The following is a 20,124-nucleotide window of genomic DNA, read 5'->3' on the forward strand; positions in this document are numbered from 1 at the left end:
TAAAATTAAAATTTTGATTTATTTTTCAATTTAAATAAAATTTTTCATTACAAAAAAAACAATATTAATTTTTAAAATAAAACTACATTCACTTTAATTAATATAATAACATGAAAAATACTTAGAGTTATTATACATAAAAATATTTAAATAAATAAATAAATTTAATATTTTTTATTATATTCAATCAAACATAATAATTATATACACCCACCAATTTTTATAAAATATAATAATAATTAATACCCAATAATATTTTATATAATATACCGATGTATTAATCCTTTATATTTTATAATAAAATATTAACGAAAGGACTATTCTCCACCTGAAATATAGAGTTTTATCAAGTTTTTTTTTGCTAATTTTAAAGATCTCATTTATTTATCTATAGACTGTTAAATTTAATTAAGTCCGTTAGTTATATCATTTTCTTTCTTATACCCTAAAAACTAACAATTTTATTTTAACCTAAGTTTTTAAAATTAGTATAGGCCCCCCTAGAGTTTTCAATTTTCATATTCAAATTTTCGATGCCATTTATTCTTCTCCGACGATCTCTAGACGATGTCTTTTTCTTTCCGATGTGACTTCCTTCTAAGGATTCTCTTGGGCATAGTCATCGGTGAAGAGGACCACCAAAAGAAGACCGTGCCAAAGTCAAATCAACAATCTATTAAGAGACCACACTAGGTAGTTCAGCCTCTCTATAAATCTAAACTCCACCCAAACATAAGTTGATGCTACCCAACTTAATTTTGACTTGTACTATTAAGACATTAAAACAAAGTTGGATGATTTCGGACAGATCTTAGTTGGGCCTTTTTCGGCTCTCTCGGTTCAAATTCTCCCTGATAGCCAAAGTCAGATCATTTGGTATTTCACTGCCTAAGTTATGATAAATTGCTAACCATGTCCCCACCGTTCATCACAATCAACATAATGATAAGCTTTTTTATTCTGCCGCAAATACTCTACAGTTCAGAACATTCGAAAAACAAAAGAGAGTTAGAAGAGATTATTACACACAAAATCTTCAACTAGCTAGAGCTTCCAGCAACTGGTTCACCTTCATCTTCACCTTCAGTTTCCGGGTGTTGATGTTGTACGGTTTGATCTTGGCCGGCAACGTAATTAAGGAGGTCTTCGGCGGCGGCTTTGTGGTGTTCGACGTGGGAGGCGTCGGAGGTGGACGGCTTGCCGAAGAAGACGACGGCGACAAGGAAGAGAGCAGTGGAGAGAAACAGAGGCCAAAAGTAGGCTAAAAGGGTGAAGAAACTTGGAGCGAAAATGACTAAAGAAAACAGCAAGCCTAAGAGAATGAGTGGGAACAATATGTGGACCTTGAACTTGAGAAGCTTTTCTTGGATCCCCATGGAGGGTTTTGCCTGAAACTGAAGACGGGAAGAGAGAGAGAGAGAGAGAGAGAGAGAGAGAGAGAGAAGGGATGATTGTAATTATTGTTATCGAGATTTCTGTTTATGTGAGATTCCCTCTGAGGTAAAATATGATTGCTTTCTTTGCGTGAGAGAGACGGGTAAATAATTTTGATCCCTAAGGTTTGACAAAGGATTTCTTAGTCTGCTAAATTTTGGAAATGCTTTTTTAATCCCTATTAAATATTGATGGATTCAAGTATGAGTTAGTTCGGGTTTTAATTCACGTTCCAATTAATCAAATCAAACTTGAGTTAAAGCTTCAATTTTAAGGGTGGATTCGATCTATTCTAAACAAAGTTAAGAATTTATTCAAGCTCAAATAAAAAACATAATATCTAATTTAAGCTCGAGTTTAAACTTGTGGATAATATCATCAAAAAAAAAATTGTTGATTGTGTGACTAGTATTATCGGATGAGTAAATATTATTGTCAATTGAATAAATAATGTTGTAGATAGACAAAAACACTTGTTTTAAATCAAGGTATTAAGCTAGAATGTTTAAACTCGATTCATTAAAGTCATGGATTCAATCCAAACCAATTTAAATTGAATTGATCTTTATCTAATTCAACTTGTTTGCTTTTTCAATGATATTATTCACTCTATCAATATTCTTATTCATTAATTCAAATAAACTTAAACTTAATATTATAAATTTGAACTGTTTTTTATTTAAGTTCAATTTAAATCCCGTTCTTAAAAAAAAATACAAGTAAGAAATTCTAAACTCATCTATTGTATTCGAAATGAAATACTTGAAAAGTAAATACTACCTTTTTACACCGCAATAAGATAAGTGAGGGCGTTACAAGCACTTCGTTTCAAAGTATTTGACAGAGATTTAAATTCTCTGGCCATAATTGATAATTGTCTACTAGGGGGGTTAAAGAAATTTTTAAATTTTACTGGACTGAATTTCTCTTCAATAGTTATGGGATGAACATGTGATTAACTCTCAATAGTATGGTTGACGTTTTATTCTTTCCAGATGCGTCTTCTCAGGTGGGTAAATTTTTTATTCCCACCCAATCTCAAGTCGCACTCACAGGAGATAAAAAAACTCAAACTTTCATCTATGACCAAATTATCGTCTAAATTTTTAGTTAGAAAGAGAAGTAAAATAGTTATTTTCCTATAAACTTTGAACTTCAAAATTTTTATCATTTCCTCCTGCAAGTTTAAAAACTAATATTTTAACACATCCTCAAAGTTTGAAAAATTTAATTTCACCACTAAAGTTTACTTCCTTCTCTGACCACCACCGACAGTTGACTCTTTCCATTGATCTTCCTTCTCCGGTTACAAAAGACAATGAAGGACAAACTTCGTCACCCAAATCTGGACGACAAAGTGTCATCTAGATTTAGAAGAACAGACAAAGAACGATGTTTCGTCGTCCTATCTAAACGACACGATGAGAGATAAAGCGTCGTCCTTCATCACCTAGGTTATGCAACGAGGAGATGGAGATCTCTTTGTCGCACCATCGCCTTTCACCAAGAGAAGAAGGAGGCCAAAGACAACTCCGAAGACGACGCTAGAAGATGAAGTTGAATGGTGGGGGTGAAACTGCTGTTTTTGAAAGTTATGAGAGACGACTACGTTTTGAAAAATATGAAAACTCTAGGTTTGGGGGTAAAAATAATACTTTTCAAAGTTTAAAAACTTTAGGTAAAAGTGAAATATTAGTTTCTAAAACCTAAGGGGGGTGAAAAGTAATAAGTTTTATAACTTTTAATATAAATAGTAAAATAACTATTTTACCCTCTCTTTAACAGAAAAAATTAACAAAAGTTTGGTCATAGGTGGAAGTTTGAGTTTTTCATCTCCCGTGGGTGTGACTTTGAGATTGGGCTAAAATTTGGGTGGGAAATAGTCCTTTTCCCTAAATTTAGTTAATAATTTACTTTCAAAGCCCCTCAATGGCAGCGTCGGATGGATACGAAACTTTAAATATTGTTCTGATAATTAATAAAATAAATAATATAAAAAATATTTTAGAATAATTACACCTTTAACACATTTATACAAAATAAAATATTATTATTTTTCTATTATTTCTATCTAAACATAATAATTATTTATATTTCTTAAATTTTATCAAACATAATAATCGTTTATATTTAGTAGACTTCTAAATAACTTATTTTCAAGGAATCATTACCTAAACTAAACATCTCCTAATAATGTTAATTTTTTTTTTTGCTTTAAAGATAGTTTGAATGTTAAAAAAAGAGGTTTCATGTATAAGTAGACATTGATTCAAATCTTATCCGATAATATTTTACTATTAAATTTTTTATTTACCTTGTTCAGTAGTTATAGGGTCAGTCACTAGTCTTGAGAATTGACCTACACGATATGATTAATTTCATTTTAGCCCCAAAAGGACAATCTAACTTAAATAAGATTCCTCATTACCAGAAAAAAAAAACCTCAACAACCACGTTGGTTGGTTTTGTCATCCAGGGATTGTGACTTTTATACCAAATTATGTGAATCTTGAGATAATCACCTCCCAAAAACTAACCTAGAATCAAAATATACCCTAATATAACGTCATGAGCTAGTTATGTCATTGGACAAACACTGTAGTATCAACGTTATCACTTATATAACATGATTACAACTAAAAGTCGTGATTATGGGTAAGATACCAAATAATACAAATTTGAGGAGAATCACAACCTAAAAATTAATTTTAGAGATTAGAGACCAAAGTCATATAAACTCTCCAACAAAAACTCATACTTTTTGACTTGAGATCCAAATAGCATATGTTGGATGTAAGATAGATATTCATATTTCACAATATATGAACCTGTAATTAAGATTATAGATCTAAATGGTATCTAACCATAATAAGATAGGTTTAATATCATATGAGTAGGTTTAAAAGATTTGCCTCGATGAATCAAAACGATTCATTTTGGTTCAACATGAAAATTCAACTACATTGCATAGTTAGAATCCATGTTGTATATTTGAATGTAAAGATGGATTTAAATTGAGTCGATCCTGAAGTTGACTCGAGCATGGATTGAATCTATAACATCCAGTTTGAATTCGATCTTATTTAAGTTGATTTACAGTGTCACTAAAGAGTTATTGACAAGATGAACAATGTTACCAATATAATAAACAATATCACTAAATAGATAAACAAGCAAATGTTGATCCTAACTGTCAAGTTAAAGCTCCAACTCAAAATTAACTTATTCGAATTGAAAAATAAATTCAAACTGAACCAATTTGGATCAGATGACATTCTTGTTCGAGTAGTTAAATCTTACAGTTTGTATATATAAAAATTATTCCCCTACATTCCACTGAAGATGTAAGAGTAAACTTTAAAATTTTAAGGGTTAACTGATATTATACTAAAGCTCATTGAGCTGAATAACGTGAACTCAGCTTGAGTATAAGACTCAAGCCACTTAAGTTTGAACTTGGCTTGTTTGATCAAGACAGTACTCAAACTGCATCACTTCCAAATTTACCTGAATCTTAATTATTTCTTTCATAGCTAATTAAAAAAAATATAAGACCGGTTTAACAGACGCATGAACTCAAGAATTTGGACATATTAAACTGTCCATTCAAAATAAGGGTGAAAAATATTAGTGTGTACCTTATGCAATATTGGCAACACAGAAGTACAACTTGATGCCTCAACATAAAACCAGAAACCAAAACAATGCCTTGACTTAAAAATTTTACTTTTGTCATTGCAGAAGGTTTAACTAGGCACTTACTGTTGAAATACATGAGCTCAATAAAAGTTACCTCCAGAGAGATTTATGTTTGTAGGATAGTTATTGCCACCAAGTCTGTCAACAGATAAATATCTGATGCTAACAAAAACTCCACTCACTGGGGGTTCCATTTCTCAAACTGAGACTCATGGCAATGTTGGTCTAGCCAGTCTTTGGAAGTACCCTTTGACATGTTGATGCCTACTTTTCCAGCGCCCACAAGCTCTCTCAGAGTTTCAACCTTATTCTCCCGGCCTGTCCCACCAGACTTCCTATCTGCTTCCTTCAGTTTCTGCTTAAATCGCTGCTTACGGCTGGATAAGCTCAGATCTTGCTGCTTTGATTGTGAAGGTGGAGCACCATGGGGTCCCAAGTAGATATTCTCTTCCTTCTTGCCCTGGACATGTGGAATAAACAAATGTAAGATTTGATCAAGTGCTAGTATGATGAAAACTTCATGATATAAACTACGTTGCCTAAAAATGATCATTTTAAAGATATACAAGGCACAACTAACCTTCGAAGAAAGAGGTTCTGATACTTTCTCTTCTGCAGCACCAGGTTTGCTTTCACCCAGGTCTCCTATTCCCAAGCTTGGAATCACAAATCCATCAGTGTCTAACACATCAAGAAGAACAGGTGAACATTAACGTCAATTAATGGAAAATAACATCAATCTAAGGCAAAATTAAATTACTACTTGAAATTGTTGAAACATAACCCAAAAAGGCATTGAAAAAATCTACCCATTTTCATATCCAAAAAATGTATCCTAAATATTTCAAGTAACACAATCAGGAACTTTACGTGTTTCCATGCAGCAACTGTTATCTCATCTAAAGGGTTCAGAAAACAAACAAGCCATAAACTTAAAGGAAGAGCAGCAATTGGTTATATAAAATCCCTATAAGTAAAACTAAAAGTATAGATATTTTTTACTAATCTACCATACAAACTAACGCAACAACATGTGATTAATTGATTTTTAAGTTAAAAAAAAAATTATATTATCCAATCACATATTATAACGTCAATTTGTATGAGCACGTTGGTAAAAAATGTTCATATATGTAGTTTTATTCAATCCCCATAGCTTCAATTTGGCCCAACACAAGAAAAAAAAAACTGTATAATTAGAAAGACAAGTCAAGCAATGTTAAATGTTCAATCCATGAAATATAAACAATCATATATTTACAAAAAATCCACCACTCAATTCTCTCCAAAAAAAAAAAAAAAGGCTGCCATAATGCACTGTAAACAACAATATTACTTTGAATTCTTTCAAGCGTCAAAATTATTGCATTTGGAACACGAATTTCACATATAAAATCAACAAAAAAAAGAAAATTTCAGAATCAGAATCAACATACCCAATCACCCACCAATTAAACTCAAATCAAAGTTTATCAAAATACAATACACACAACCTAAAATTCAAACTTGAACAAATAAATTCCTTCAAATATCATTTTTATGCATTAAAAAGGTAAAAAAATAACATAGAAAAAGTATCCATATAAAATATAATCCAATGAATATATATATCAAACAAAGATTTTTTTTTTTTTTCCAAATTTTCCAGCTTTTTTCTCGGGAACCAGATGGAAAATAGACAAGGGCATAACTATAATTACGTACCCCACTCATCTTCTTCTTCAACTGGAGGAGTGGTGTGCACTGGAGAGTGTTCCATGAGACGCTGATGATCATGGATTTCAACGGCCAGAGGGCGCTAAAGCCCAGAGAGAGAGGCGATCAGATCAAATCAATCACCCACACTAAACCCCTGAGCAAGCAATTTGTGACCGTCGGAATTTATAGGAGCTCGAATAGTGAATCCAAATGAAATTACAAATGAGGAATAAAATTCCTTTTCTAAAAGAAAGCATAGGGACCGCAAGAAATTTTAACCTTTTTTTTTTTTTAACATCACCATAGTTCCCATATTGCCCTTTTGCTTGGGATATGTTTGGTCGTAGGATGGCGCGGTGTTGAGGGTAATTTTGTCATTTTAAATTTTAAGATTTGGGGGAGATTTATTGGTTATAGAAATGCGGTGAAACATTTCTTTGAGGTCCCAAAGTCTTTGAAGTGATTATTTTTATCTAATAAATTTAAAAAACTCAAATAACTAAATTAATGTTGTTTATTATATTTGGCTAAAGGTTTTAGTGAGTCTAAATAATTTAAAGGTTTGTGTTTGACTCATTTTTAGCTTTTTAAATTTTTGCAAATTGTTAAGAGCTTACTTACATTTCTTCTTAGGCCAAAGGTCTATCTCCCATCCAAGGTATGTTGTATTTCTAAGTTTATTTTCTTTAACTTTAATAATATCAAATACTCACTCATGAATAGTTAAAATTAACGGTAGTAAGAGCAAAATAGTTATTTTCTCTATAATATTAAAATAAACTAAAATATAATCTCTTTTTGCCCCCTAAACTTTAAAAACTAAAATTTTTTCTCAGTCTAAGTTTTAAAAAATAGCAGTTTCAACTAAGAGTTTCGTTTTGAAATCTCTGGCGTCATCTCTGACTCTATTACCGGCGACCTCTCCCTCTTAAAGCATTCTCTCCCTTCAACGGTCTCTCTCCTCCTATTTGAATGCTCGATCGGTGTCGAAGAAGCGATGAAAGACGAAGAGCTTCGTCGGGGAAGACAAATTCGTCTTCATCTTCCCAGAAGTCAGCTTCGTCTTCGTCTAGGAAGATGAAGAGCTTCGTCTTCCCCTATGAAGCTCTTCATCTTCCACCACTTCTTCGACGCCGATTGGACATCCAAATGGAAGGAGAGAGACCACCGGAGGGAGAGGTCACCGGAGATGACGCTAGAGATTTCAAAATAAAATCCTACAGTGAAACTGTCATTTTTTAAAACTTAGGCTAAGAAAAACTTTTAGGAGGGCGAAAAGAGATAAAATTTCAAAAGCTCAGGGTTTTGTTAATTTTAATTGCTTATGAGTAGTTATTTACTATTATCAAAATTTAAAAAAAAAAATTTAAGAATGTAGCATATCTTAAACAGGAAATAGTCCTTTAGCCTTCTTCTTATAAGAATCCAATATAACTCGTCATACTTTCGAGCCTCGATAAGACTCATAAAATTTTCAACCGAGCCAAAGTTGGCGGTGCCAAAATTGTGTGGCTGTGTCGGCTGCCCAACAAACATCATTTCATCCAATGCACGAGAGAGATCATTGATTTGGGGCAAAGTCAATCTTCGCATTATAATACTTTGGTTTCTTGCACTTAATTTGCCTTCCACTAAGCCACCAACTCTATCTAGTAGGAGACAATAAAGCAATTTTGACAAACTTTTGACAAGGGTTGCCAAACATGAATAAGCTTGTACTCTAAATAGTGAATTTGAAATTAATAAACTAAAAATAAAACTAAACTAAATGTTCGAATCAACTCAATCTTGACTCTTTTATGAATATGAGTTTAATTCTTAACTCAAACTCAATTTATTAGATTAGAGCTTGAACAATTTAAATTGAATCTAGCTTTATATATAAAACAAATTCATTAAACTCCTCGTTGTTATATCCTCGAGTTATGTGTTATTTGTCATAATTTTATATTATTTATTATTAATTTAGAATTACCTTATCTATAAACGCCAACGTGACTCAAAATAGTATGAATTTTGTTGATTTGATTCCCGACATTACCATCCAAAAGGTCTGTAATGTGCAATGGGCAAACATTGTTATCTGAAGATTTTGAGCTCCTTCATGCCCGAAAAAAGGGACCTCCTATGCCATTTATATGATTATGTTTTTGTAAGTTTTTATTGCAGACAAAAGAGAACGGGTTGGCCATTATTACTGAGGAACTTTCGGTTTTTTGGCAGACAATTGGTCTTGTCTTGACTTTGTGTTATTTCTACCTTAAATTTATTTGATAACATGAAATGGCATTTGAGTTAGATAATTTTTCAAGGGTCAAATTAATTATATCGAATAAAATAAATTTTAAATTTAATAATTAGTTTCATAGTTATCGAACCAGGTAAATTAAGAGTTTGATTTTGATATATTATCATAAGAGATTTAAACTCATATTTTTTTATACATAAATTTTTTTTTTTACCACTTAAGCTACATCTCAAGGTATTTTAACTTAAATTTTTGTACTCCATAATATGACCGTCTTCATGTGAGTGAGATTTTAAGCTTAACGTGTGTTATGTATAAAACTGCATGAAAAATTTTGGATGGTTGATTGTGAGAGGTGTCAAACTAACGATAACTTAATGTGTGAGGGAAAGTTGTTGGATTGTTGCATGTTGTGAAGGTCCGATTAATAGTGTATTGTTTTTATTGATAATTGGTTAAGAAAAGTGTCGAACCACTAATGACTCGATATGTGAAGGGAGATTATTAGATTGTTACGTTTCAAAAGATTATTGGATTGTTAAAAAATTAGTGTAAGTGTGTGAGTGTGAAAGAAAATTAGACTCATTAAACTAGTTGAACAATCCAATAAAACTTACCGATATGTTAGGTTTCTTTTCGAAAAAGACCAAAATTTTACTGGGTTTTTGATAGATACTCAGAAGTGAAAAGGGCTTTGAAATGCTCCACCGCTAATTGTATTTGCTTTCTTCTTTTTGTTTAGTCTTTATCAAAAATCTTTTGAGGCCATTTTAGGATCTCTAGACATGGAAAAACTAGCCAAAGTTGAAAGCTTTTCTTCACTGGTTTTGTCAAAACCTTCGTTGTCTTTTGTTGCAGCTGTCTTTCTTCTTCCTTCTTTAGTCTTCACTTATCTGCCAGGCTCTGGCTTTTCTCATTTTGTAGTCACAGTCACAATCCCAATCCTGATTCTCTCAACTTCTATCCTTGTCACATTCACCAAGAAGAAAAAGGAGATAACCCTTTTGGAGAATCAAGTTCAAGATGGAAAATCCAGATGGGATTTAGCAGGAGACCTTGCTGAGAAAAAGGCTGAGAGGAAACAACAAGAAGAAATACAAAATGTTGCAGAAGAAAAAGCTGCAAAAGAAAGGGAAGTTGTTGGCCTTACTCGTGAGCCTGCTGGGATTCTGATGAATTCAAGAGATTCAGTCTCAGAAGGTGATGAAGATGAAGATGAAGATGGGCTCATTGAAATTACCATTCCAAACTCAAAACCTTCTGAATTCTTGCCTCAATCCATCTTCTATCAACAAGGACTAATGGAGCTTTTGGCAGACATCAATGGGGTCAATGAAGAAGAAGAAAACTTGATAGAAATTGACATTTCCATGGGCTCCATCAAGTATTCAAGGTTTGAAATTGAAGCATAAAATCCCCACTCAGATTTTGTTTGTATTGTTTTGTAGCATTTTGTGTGCTTTGTTTTAGATTCCTTTGTTTCTAAAGTTCACACTAGATTTTGTCACAAAGAGCACTTTGTGACCAGTTTTCATTATTCAAGTGAATGGCTCTACCCCTGATATGGCATACCGTTAACACCATGGGCTGCAAACGAGTTGGGTTGACTCAACCATTATCGAATAGAGTTTGAGTTTGAGAGGCTTGAGTTTGGTTTTCGAATTGAGATCAGGCTTTCTGCTGTTTGGCTTGGTGAATTTATAAATCCATGACATAGGGCAAGTATTATACCAATAAATTTTTAAAAGTTCAAAATAAAATACTTATATTTTTACTCGTTAACTTGGAATATATAGGGTAATTAATAAATATATAAATTATAAAATTTAAATGCAGTTTCTCAAGTCAAGTTCAAGTCAATCATTCTTATCTCGAACTCTAGTTTAAACCTACAGCTTCTGAATTCGTCAAGTTTTAGTTTAAACTTTGTATAAATCTAATCGAGTTGATTGCAACCCTAATGACGCCCACATTTTAAGTGAATAGGAGTTGAAGTTAACCTATTTTTTTATAAACAAGCGCAATTGGTATAACATAGTACTAAAATTCGATATAATCAATTTAATATAGATGAACTACTTGAGTATTACAACTAAATTTGATCTAAGTCGAGATTGATGAGATAAAGTTTGAACTTAGTTTAAAAATAATTTTACTTTAAATTTGACCAAAATTAACTCAAATTCAAATATTCATACCAGTTTAAACTTTGTTGATTTTATAAAATAAACCCGATACTTGACTGAAACCAACTTGTCCAATCTAAGCTAGAATTTAGGTTCGAACAGCTCAAATCACATCCAATTATAATAGTTAAATGGTTTGTATTTGAATAAGTTAAAACTGTATTACTTAATTTAACATGATGTGTATCTGATACACCAACTCCTTTCATCATCATCTATGTATATTTTCATAGGGATCTAAATAGCAATAAAATTATATATACTAATTATGAGTATTAATTTATGTATCAGTGGTATTATCCAATTAAGTAATTTTAATTAGAGATAAAATAATATTAAATTATATGATGATTTTATTTTTTACTTAATATTTTATTATAATATCCGAAATATTGATTATTGACTTAGCATAACATTTTATTATCATTTTAAAAAATTAAAAAAAGAACCACATTTTTTAATTAATAATTGTCATTTTATAATTAAATTATAAAATTCCCTAACCACATTCTTCCCGTGGGCCACGCTATTCCCATAGATGCCTGAAATACAACTGAAACGAATATCTACCCACAGCCGTCAATTTTCCCGATGCCCTCCAAATGAAATCTCAACCGTCAAACTGTTTCCCCACCTCGAACTTCTCCCTCCATCCGACGTGGCAATTAACTGTATTTCAAATCCGGATTTCACGTCCGACTATATAAAGAATTTCACGAAAAACAAATCTGATTTCTGAAATAAATACTAGACCAAAAAATTAAAAAAAAATGTCGAACACTGAAAGGGAAGCAGAGAGAGCTCAGAGACCGGTTCGCCTTCGAGATTTGAATTTTAATTTTTAAAATATGTAAGTAGTTTTTTACTTTTAGCATCATAATTATTTTTTTAAAGGTTCGATTGGCTTGCAATTTGTGTAATTTTGATGATTTTTGTGAGTATTTTATGTGTATTTTTTTTAATTTGGTTTTGTGGTGTTATGTGTATTTTTTTAAGGTTAAGATTAGGGTTTCTCAGTGTGTACTTTGGATTTTTGTTATTGTGGTGAAATTGGTGTTGAGGCAGTGATTGGTCGCTAGAAAATGTGGGATTTGAAGAGAAAATTTTGACGTTTGGGAAGTAAGGTTTTCTCTGGTCTAAGGTGTGAAAAAGTTGATTTTTTTTCGAAATTCAGCTTGATGCGCTTGTTCTTAGCTTTGGTACAGTTGGGTTCGGAGAAACAAACCCTAAAATTTAGGTGTTGATGTTTTCTGAAGTTCGTGTAACTTTCTTAGTAACCTAACAGAGGTTTTTTTTTCATTTTTTTTTTTGGTATGGGCTTCAATTCCTCTGGTTTTCCCTGAATTTGAATGATTTTTGTGTGTTCTTTTTCAATTTTGGTTCTGTGGTGTTTTGTGTTAAATTTTTAGATTAAGATTAGGGTTGCTCTGTGTGTATTTTGGGGTTTTGTTATTTTGGTGAAATTAGTGTCGAGGCAGTGTTTGGTTGCTGCGAAATGTGGAAATTGAAGAGAAAATTTTGACATTTGGGAAATAAGGTTTCCTGTGGTCTAAGGTATCAAAAGGTTGAATTTTAAAAAAAAAAAAAATTCAGCTTGATGCACTTGTTCTTAGCTTTGGTACAGTTGAGTTTGGAGAAACAAACTCTAAAATTTGGGTGTCCATGTTTTCTGAAGTTTGTGTAACTTTCATAGTAACCAAACAGATGGCTTTTTTGGCATGGAGTTTCAATTCTTTGGGTTTTCCCTATCTGAGAGCTTGTTGAAGCTTTTTTGGACAAGTAATTGTTTTTTATCTTTATTTTATTCAGTGTAGTAGTCCTTTTTATAACATAAATTTTCAGTTACTCTGTTGTCTTGATATGAATTTAATTGAGAGATTATTACTTTTTTATGCAGCTTTTTGTGGCATTGAGTTGAGGAAGAAACTTATCAAGTTTGGTTGGAAGTGTAAAGGGGAGATCACTTATTTTAGCAATTACTCTGATTTGATTGAATATGGGTGAGGAAGAAACGAAGAATGATGTTCCTGAGGTGACGGCCAATGGAAAGACTAACTCAGTGGAGAAACCGTCAGAAACTGTGGTGGAGAAAAAAGAGATTAAGGAAGACAAAGGACTAAAAGAAATGGAAGAAGATGCAAAAGATGATGGAGTGAAGGAAATGGAAGAAGATGCAGAGATGGGTAGAATGAAAGAAATGGGGGAAGATAAGAAAGATGATGCAGGGAAAGAAATGGAGGCAGAGAAGAAAGATGCTGAGAGAGCTGGTGAGAAAGTTGAGACTGATAAAATGGAGGAAGACCCAGAAATCAAGGAAGAGAAAGAAGCCAAAGGAGAGATGGAAAAACAAGTGGACAGTGAAAATGAGGAACCGAAAACTGAAGATGGTAAAGAAGAAAATGGCTCTAAAGAGAATGATGAACAGAATGTTAAGGAAGAGGATGTAAATGAGAAGGCTGATGGGACAAAGGAGGAAGAGCGTAAGGTAGAAGAAAGTAAACAGTTGAAAGGGTCAGCAAAGCGTGGGTCAAAAGTTAAAGGACAGAAGCCAAAGGTAGTAGATGAGAAGGAGCCTGAGCAAAGGACTCCTTTTACTGATCGCCCTGTGCGGGAGCGGAAATCTGTTGAAAGGCTTGTGGCCACCATCGAGAAAGATGCTGTAAAGGAATTCCAAATTGAAAAGGTTTGGTTTTTTATTATTATTTAAAATTTGTTTTTATTTGGTTAATGTATTTTCTTTTTTCTATAAATATTTGATTGTAATGTAATTTTAATATGGCAGGGACGTGGTACCCCATTGAAAGATATTCCTAATGGTATGGGCTCTATTTCTTCTTTTGGATTTGTACTGGCTATGCTTGTGTAAAGGTCATAATAAATTTTCTGGGAAAATTGTAAAATATTTATTGGCTCCAGTGTATAAAACTATTATATGATGCTGTGGAAATTAAAATAGGTTTTTCTTCTTTTAAAGTGAATGTTTGAAAATTTGATTTACTTTCATACTCAAAAAGCTTCATTAGTGGAGATTGGACTCAATGTGGGAATAATAATAATAATTCGGATGACTTTTTTATTGTCCCATGGTAACATGGTGACAACTGATATTGATTATGCTCTACCTTAAAGGTGTTAAGTTTATTTAGTGGATGAAAATACCTTTGCTATGGATATCTACATGGTACATATTTTTCCAGGTTCCTTTCCTCTGGGAATTATTTGTAAGGGCTCTGAGAATTATTTTTAAGCTCTTTTTTCAATATTTGATATCATGTTATCAATCATGGTACAATTGTTTGTTATAACTCTAATGAGGTTGTAGTTATGTCGTCTTTATTGTTATATTTGTCTTTCTGTCCATCATAAATCTTATTTACTGGTTTATCAAAGTGCTTGTAAATCGATGGAAACTTGTCTCTTTGCATCTTTTCCATATGGATATGTATGTCAATGCATAACTGTGGATGAACCATTTGACATCAGAAATCTTTTCTGCTTCAGTGGCATTTAAGTTATCTCGAAGGAAGACTGAAGACACCTTCAGACTGCTTCATACAATTCTCTATGGAAGAAGGGGAAAGGTAATTTGAGAGTTGTTCTTTAACTTTGCTCCATTGTCAATTTCTTATTAGAATGCATATTGAGTTGTTGACAAGGATGTTGTAAACAGATGCAAGTGTTTGCTCACTTCATGAAAACCTAGAACAAAAGATGGTTTTGGAGCTCTTTGTTTGTGTGTCATAGCAGATGATTTATTGACTGTGGTAGACCTATTTTATGTGATTCCCATTCCTTTCATTTGCAGGCATCTCAGATGAAAAGCAACATATCTCGTTTTTCTGGATTTGTGTGGCATGAAAAGGAGGTAAACTACAATTTTATGAAGTCACTCGGTTGTTTCTATGTACATTTTCTCAGTTTTAAGCTATAGCACATCTTAGGGAATTAATTTCAAAAAATTATTATGTAATGTTTAAATGGTTGGTTTGGCTTTTGACACGGTGGTATGATAATTGGATTTCACGCACTTTGATAGTTCTAATTGTTTTGTTCTTGCAGGAAAAGCAAAAGATCAAAGTGAAGGAAAAATTTGACAAGTGTAATAAAGAGAAGTTGCTGGAATTCTGCGATGTGCTAGACATTCAAATTTCCAAAAACACTAGGAGGAAGGTTTGTTAATTTTCTAGTTCTGCCTGCTAGTTCCAGACAATCTGTGTGGCCCCATTACTTTATTTTTTGTCCATATTTTATCCTGTTAGTGGAACTATGTCATTGGTTTAATTGAGGAAAACAAAATATTGTTTTTTTATTAGTTAGTTTAACTACTGTGTTAGGATCCCAAGTGCAAGATATGAGACTTGGATCCCACATTGAAAAGTATGGGCAACTAGTGTAGGGTTTATATGGCTTGGACTCTCCCATCTCAATAGCTAGCTTTTGAGGTGTAGTTCTCCTAAAGTTCATATCATTTGGTATCAGAGCCATCACCGTGTCTCCTAGTTGCAATTGTGCGGCACGGGTGGTGACACTGGCATTGTAGTGTTCACCCGGGGCTAGCAAAGAGCTAGCGCACAGCCAGCCCGCGTGGGCACCGGGGCTGCGGAGCGCGATGGTATGTTAGAATTTCAAGTGCAAGGTATGAGACTTGGATCCCACATTGGAAAGTATGAGCAACTAGTATGGGGTTTATATGGCCTTGGACTCTCCCATCTCAATAGCTAGCTTTTGAGATGTGGTTCTCGTAAGGTTCGTATAATACTGTCTTTGTGTGCAGTACTCACAGACAATCATGTGAATAGAATATCCAGCTCTTCTGTGGTTTTGTCCATGATTCTGTTTGATAAATTTCCTTTAGGAAGAGAGTTTAGTGATTTAGCCTGCCTGAATTTTATGTTAACATATGAGTTGATTGCTTCTTTAATGAGCTTAAATTAAATTGTATGTGCAGGAAGATATTGTCACAAGTCTGATAGACTTTTTGATGGCTCCTCATGCCACAACTACTGAGCTACTCTCTGAGAAAGAGGTCTGCTGCTTTAAAATACTGAAATTTAAGCTTACATGTGGTTTCTGGTCTGGCATGCTTTTTATTTGGACTTTTCTGTTGGTAATTTAGTCAAGAGCAAGCCAGAAGCGGAAGAGGGTAGGCAAACAAAATTCATCAACTTCTGAGAATGCATCTTCAAAACGTTCTGCGAAGGTACCATTTTTTTACAATTGAAATCAGAAAGGTGATTTTTTATTTTTACATTGTACTATAATGGGGGAAATTCCATGCTTGAAATTTTTTCTTTTTTGGCTGTACTATATATAGTCAGTTAGTGTATCTGTGGGTACTAGGTGGCTGTGTTGTAATAAAGGTCTAGGAAGGGGTTGGTGTAAGGGTTAAAAGAAAGGCAGATCATGCTTACTATCGTCTTACTTTTGTGCTAGTGGTAACTGAATTATTTTGTCTTCAGATAGTCTGTAGCTTATCTTAGAAATGAATGAAATAAGCTGAGAAAAAAATAAATTAGGAACATCAGAGGGTTTGTACTATGCAAGAATTAAGTGTTTAATTCTGTCTATTTGTCTTTTTTCATTTCTTTTTTCATAGAGTCGAAGAAAGGCTGAAGATTCTTCAAAGAAGAAGAATACCTCAGACTCGGAGGATGAGTCTGAAGGTGAAGAGGAAAAGGAAGAAGAATCTGAACAAGAGGAAAAAGAAGAAAATGGTGTTCCTGAGCCTTCTGATGATGGGATTCCTGAGCCTTCTGAAAGTGAAGACAAAAGTGAGTCTGAGGATGAATCAGAAGAAGACGTGAAGAAACGCAAAAGAAGTTCAAAGACCCCAACTAAAAAGGTATCTGCTGGAAAAGCTGGGGCCAAGAAAATTACAGTCACTAGTAAGTCCAGTCCACCACCGAAAAGAACACCGAAGAAAGCACCATCTAAACAATCCAAGGCCGATGAAGTCAGTCATACTAGCCCAAAGGTATTCTCAAGAAAGAAGAAAAATGAAAAGGTCACCAAGGAAAACACTACAACTTCGACAAAAACTACTCCCAAGGAAAAAACTGGTGAAATAACAAAATTCTTCTCAACCTCATTTGGTTATTTATTGTTAACTATATCTTTTTCTAATTTATGCTGAAAAGCTTCTCCTTGTTTTTAAAGGAAGAAAAGCTGTGAAAGGTAAGGATAAAGCTGAGGATGAGAAACTGAAGCCAAGTGATGAGGATATGAGAGATGCAATATGTGCGATTCTTAAGGAAGTGGACTTCAATACGGTAAGATTTGATTACTGCAGTTCACTATTTTGTTGTCTGTATAGATTTCCTTATTTCTTTAGTTCTTTAGTTGGTTCTGAAACTTTGTAGGGAAATAAATATGTAACTAGGGGTTCAAATGAACCAAGCCATGTAGTGCTTGGCTTGAGTTCAGCTCAAGATAGAAACAGCTAGCTCGAGGCTAACCAAGCTGATAAGATCTCAGTTCGAGTTCGAGACAGAAATGGCTAGCTCTGGCTTGAGCTCGACTCAAAAAATTACATTTTAATTTCTTAATTTTCAAAAAAATATTTAAATTTCATAACTTATATATTTATCCCCAATGTTCAAACGTCAAAGCTAAAAAAATAAGATTTTAAAGTGGTAAATGTAAGATTTGAGATTTTTAGGGGCTTATTGATATTTTATGCAAACTGAGCTATGAGCTGGCAAGCTCATTGAGCTAGCCAACATCAAGTTTGAGCTCGGCTCAAGAGCCAAACTCAATCTGCCATCTCCTCAGCTTGCTTGCAGCCCTGTATGTCACCAAAATTCCTGCTTTTTAATATGCAATAATTTACTGTCTTGAATTGTCTTCACTAAGTTATTTCTTTCCCCTTGCAGGCTACCTTCACAGACATTTTGAAACAACTTGGTATGCACTTGTCACTTCTATTTTGTTGCACTGATTTTGTACTCGTTTGGATCCTGTCATCAGATGGTAACAGTTAATGGTCTAAAACTTGTAAATTTGTTGCTGACAACTAGACTTGGCGCTTCTGTGCAACAAGCCTTAATTGCTCTAGTAAAGTGACCAAAGGCATTAAACAATGCTTCAGTTCTATAAGTCTCTCTTCAATATATAAATCTATAAGTGGCCCACTCCTTCAACCATCGCAAGTCCAATTAAAAAGGGTTTTAACTCTGATAACAAGATTTGTTTGTGCTGTCTATGTTTACTCTGAATGATAAAACCTTGAAATATATAGAATGGGAATGTTGATAAACAGATTTTAGGATAATGAGAAATTTTTCCACTTTTCAGCTATTCGATTTGACATGGATCTCACTTCAAGGAAGTCATCTATAAAGCTCATGATCCAAGAAGAGCTCACAAAACTAGCCGATGAGCCTGATGATGAAGATGAGGGAGGTGATGCTGAGAAAGATGAAACCCAGTCTACTGGCCAAGAGGTTGAAGCCTGATGATCTTCGAATGGGAACATGACTGCAAGAAATTGTTGTAGGTATTTAAGCCTCTTGGATCCCTCTTTTGAATTTAGTTGTACCACATGTAATATTTAGCCTGTTTCCATAAAGCTGGCTGTAATTTATTATATTAGCATTAATTTGCTGGCGGTTAAGCTAGAGATTAGTGAAAACTAGAGAAGATGGTGCTACTCAAGTCTTTTGTGCTGCAGAAATGCTGCATGTTGTGTACACTATAACATAAACATGAATCTGTAGGAATTCTAACCAACCTTTTGTGGAGTATAAAACTAAGACATTGAGAAACTTTGCCATTGGTAGTTGCATATGTTATGTCTTGCTTTATTTATTATTACATCTTGACACATGATGGTTCCTCAGTCAGCTGATTTGTGACACCTTTGATGGATACGAAAATTGCTCTTGTCAATTCCCACTAATTTAGCTGACAATTGTTTGTTGCTTTAGAGAATAATGTATTAAGGCATGGAAGGTGATTTAAAGTGCCATTGACTTGGTATTAATTTTTTCGGTTATACTTATTTAGTATTGTATGATTGAATTATTTTGAATTAAAAATAAAATAATATTTAATTATATTAATGATTTAAAAAATGGAGCGGATTAATAGCTGATAGTTACTTGATGGAGACCTAATGACTAGTTTGGTCTGGGTGTTCCAATGTAATGGTTTGAGTCATTAAGACTGTTTTGGACTATTAATCAGATGGATCACATCGATTTGTGGTTCTATTGCGATTAAAAGCTATCTTTGATGTTGATGTTATATTGACATGACATATGTTGATGTAGACATTAATATGATGTCATATTGATATAAGCGTGTCTTTGTAAACCATGGTGCCCCACTGTCCAACCACAAGTTTGATGCATAGATGAAGCACTAATTCTCCACACTTCCCATCTTCTCCGGCTAATAGAGAATAGCAAGACAATGGCATTGATGCCCACTTACTAATATATTAGGTGTACAAATGGTAAATATTAATAGATATAAACAAATTAATGTTATTATATGATTAATTGATTGAATTGTTTATTTAATTTTATTACACATAAGAGACTCTGATGATATCTAAGATTGTATTATTAAAAGAAAGTATTATCTATAAAATGTTCATTTGAATACGTTGACGTTGGTTTTCAAGTAATATTCGAGGGTATTAATGTTAGTTTTTAAAATTTAAGAATATGTATTTCTTTTTGGCCAAATGACTATTTCCCACCCAAGGTTTAGCGTTTTCTCAAATGTCCCTCCTTTAACTATGGAAACATCAAACATTCACCCATGGTTGGTTAGATTTAACAGAACCCTAACGCCTAAAAATTTTATCTCTTTTTGCCCCCCTAAACTTTAAAAACTAACATTTTTCCCCAGCCT

General features: G+C 33.3%; 4 protein-coding genes across 5 annotated transcripts; 2 read left to right on the forward strand and 2 right to left on the reverse strand.

The window, feature by feature from the left end:
• Window positions 1-940: 940 nt before the first annotated feature.
• On the reverse strand, window positions 941-1,543 carry LOC123201920. Its single transcript, XM_044617526.1, has one exon. The coding sequence runs from the start codon at window positions 1,374-1,376 to the stop codon at window positions 1,041-1,043; it is 336 nt and encodes a 111-aa protein (XP_044473461.1). The 5' UTR covers window positions 1,377-1,543; the 3' UTR covers window positions 941-1,040.
• Window positions 1,544-5,143: 3,600 nt separating this feature from the next.
• LOC123201919 lies at window positions 5,144-7,082 on the reverse strand. Its single transcript, XM_044617525.1, has 3 exons — window positions 6,838-7,082; window positions 5,714-5,814; window positions 5,144-5,593 (listed from the first exon to the last, which is right to left on the reverse strand). Exons 1-3 carry the CDS (start codon window positions 6,890-6,892, stop codon window positions 5,312-5,314), a joined length of 438 nt encoding a protein of 145 aa, XP_044473460.1. The 5' UTR covers window positions 6,893-7,082; the 3' UTR covers window positions 5,144-5,311.
• Window positions 7,083-9,758: 2,676 nt separating this feature from the next.
• Window positions 9,759-10,727, forward strand: LOC123201917. Its single transcript, XM_044617523.1, has one exon. The coding sequence runs from the start codon at window positions 9,865-9,867 to the stop codon at window positions 10,489-10,491; it is 627 nt and encodes a 208-aa protein (XP_044473458.1). The 5' UTR covers window positions 9,759-9,864; the 3' UTR covers window positions 10,492-10,727.
• A 1,250-nt stretch (window positions 10,728-11,977) lies between these two features.
• LOC123201915 (protein DEK-like) lies at window positions 11,978-19,042 on the forward strand. 2 transcript variants are annotated; one of them, XM_044617516.1, is made up of 12 exons: window positions 11,978-12,115; window positions 13,163-13,948; window positions 14,048-14,081; window positions 14,767-14,846; window positions 15,071-15,130; window positions 15,325-15,435; window positions 16,214-16,291; window positions 16,382-16,465; window positions 16,862-17,324; window positions 17,422-17,534; window positions 18,138-18,168; window positions 18,559-19,042. In XM_044617516.1, exons 2-12 carry the CDS (start codon window positions 13,262-13,264, stop codon window positions 18,717-18,719), a joined length of 1,902 nt encoding a protein of 633 aa, XP_044473451.1. In that variant the 5' UTR covers window positions 11,978-12,115; window positions 13,163-13,261; the 3' UTR covers window positions 18,720-19,042. The 2 variants fall into 2 exon arrangements, with proteins under 2 accessions (XP_044473451.1, XP_044473452.1); XM_044617517.1 differs by lacking the exon at window positions 11,978-12,115 and adding an exon at window positions 13,028-13,044.
• Window positions 19,043-20,124: the final 1,082 nt, after the last annotated feature.

The sequence above is a fragment of the Mangifera indica genome, chromosome 18, assembly GCF_011075055.1.
Source record: "Mangifera indica cultivar Alphonso chromosome 18, CATAS_Mindica_2.1, whole genome shotgun sequence".
Classification (NCBI taxonomy): Eukaryota; Viridiplantae; Streptophyta; class Magnoliopsida; order Sapindales; family Anacardiaceae; genus Mangifera; species Mangifera indica.

Coding starts and splice junctions, on each gene's coding strand:
- LOC123201920 (XM_044617526.1), bottom strand. CDS start 1,376: ATGGGGATCCAAGAAAAGCTTCTCAAGTTCAAGGTCCACATATTGTTC.
- LOC123201919 (XM_044617525.1), bottom strand. CDS start 6,892: ATGGAACACTCTCCAGTGCACACCACTCCTCCAGTTGAAGAAGAAGAT. Junction 5,815..6,837: donor TGAAGAAGAAGATGAGTGGG/GTACGTAATTAT, acceptor TTGATGTGTTAG/ACACTGATGGATTTGTGATT. Junction 5,594..5,713: donor CAGAACCTCTTTCTTCGAAG/GTTAGTTGTGCC, acceptor CCACATGTCCAG/GGCAAGAAGGAAGAGAATAT.
- LOC123201917 (XM_044617523.1), top strand. CDS start 9,865: ATGGAAAAACTAGCCAAAGTTGAAAGCTTTTCTTCACTGGTTTTGTCA.
- LOC123201915 (XM_044617516.1), top strand. CDS start 13,262: ATGGGTGAGGAAGAAACGAAGAATGATGTTCCTGAGGTGACGGCCAAT. Junction 16,292..16,381: donor AGCTACTCTCTGAGAAAGAG/GTCTGCTGCTTT, acceptor TTGGTAATTTAG/TCAAGAGCAAGCCAGAAGCG. Junction 18,169..18,558: donor AGACATTTTGAAACAACTTG/GTATGCACTTGT, acceptor TCCACTTTTCAG/CTATTCGATTTGACATGGAT.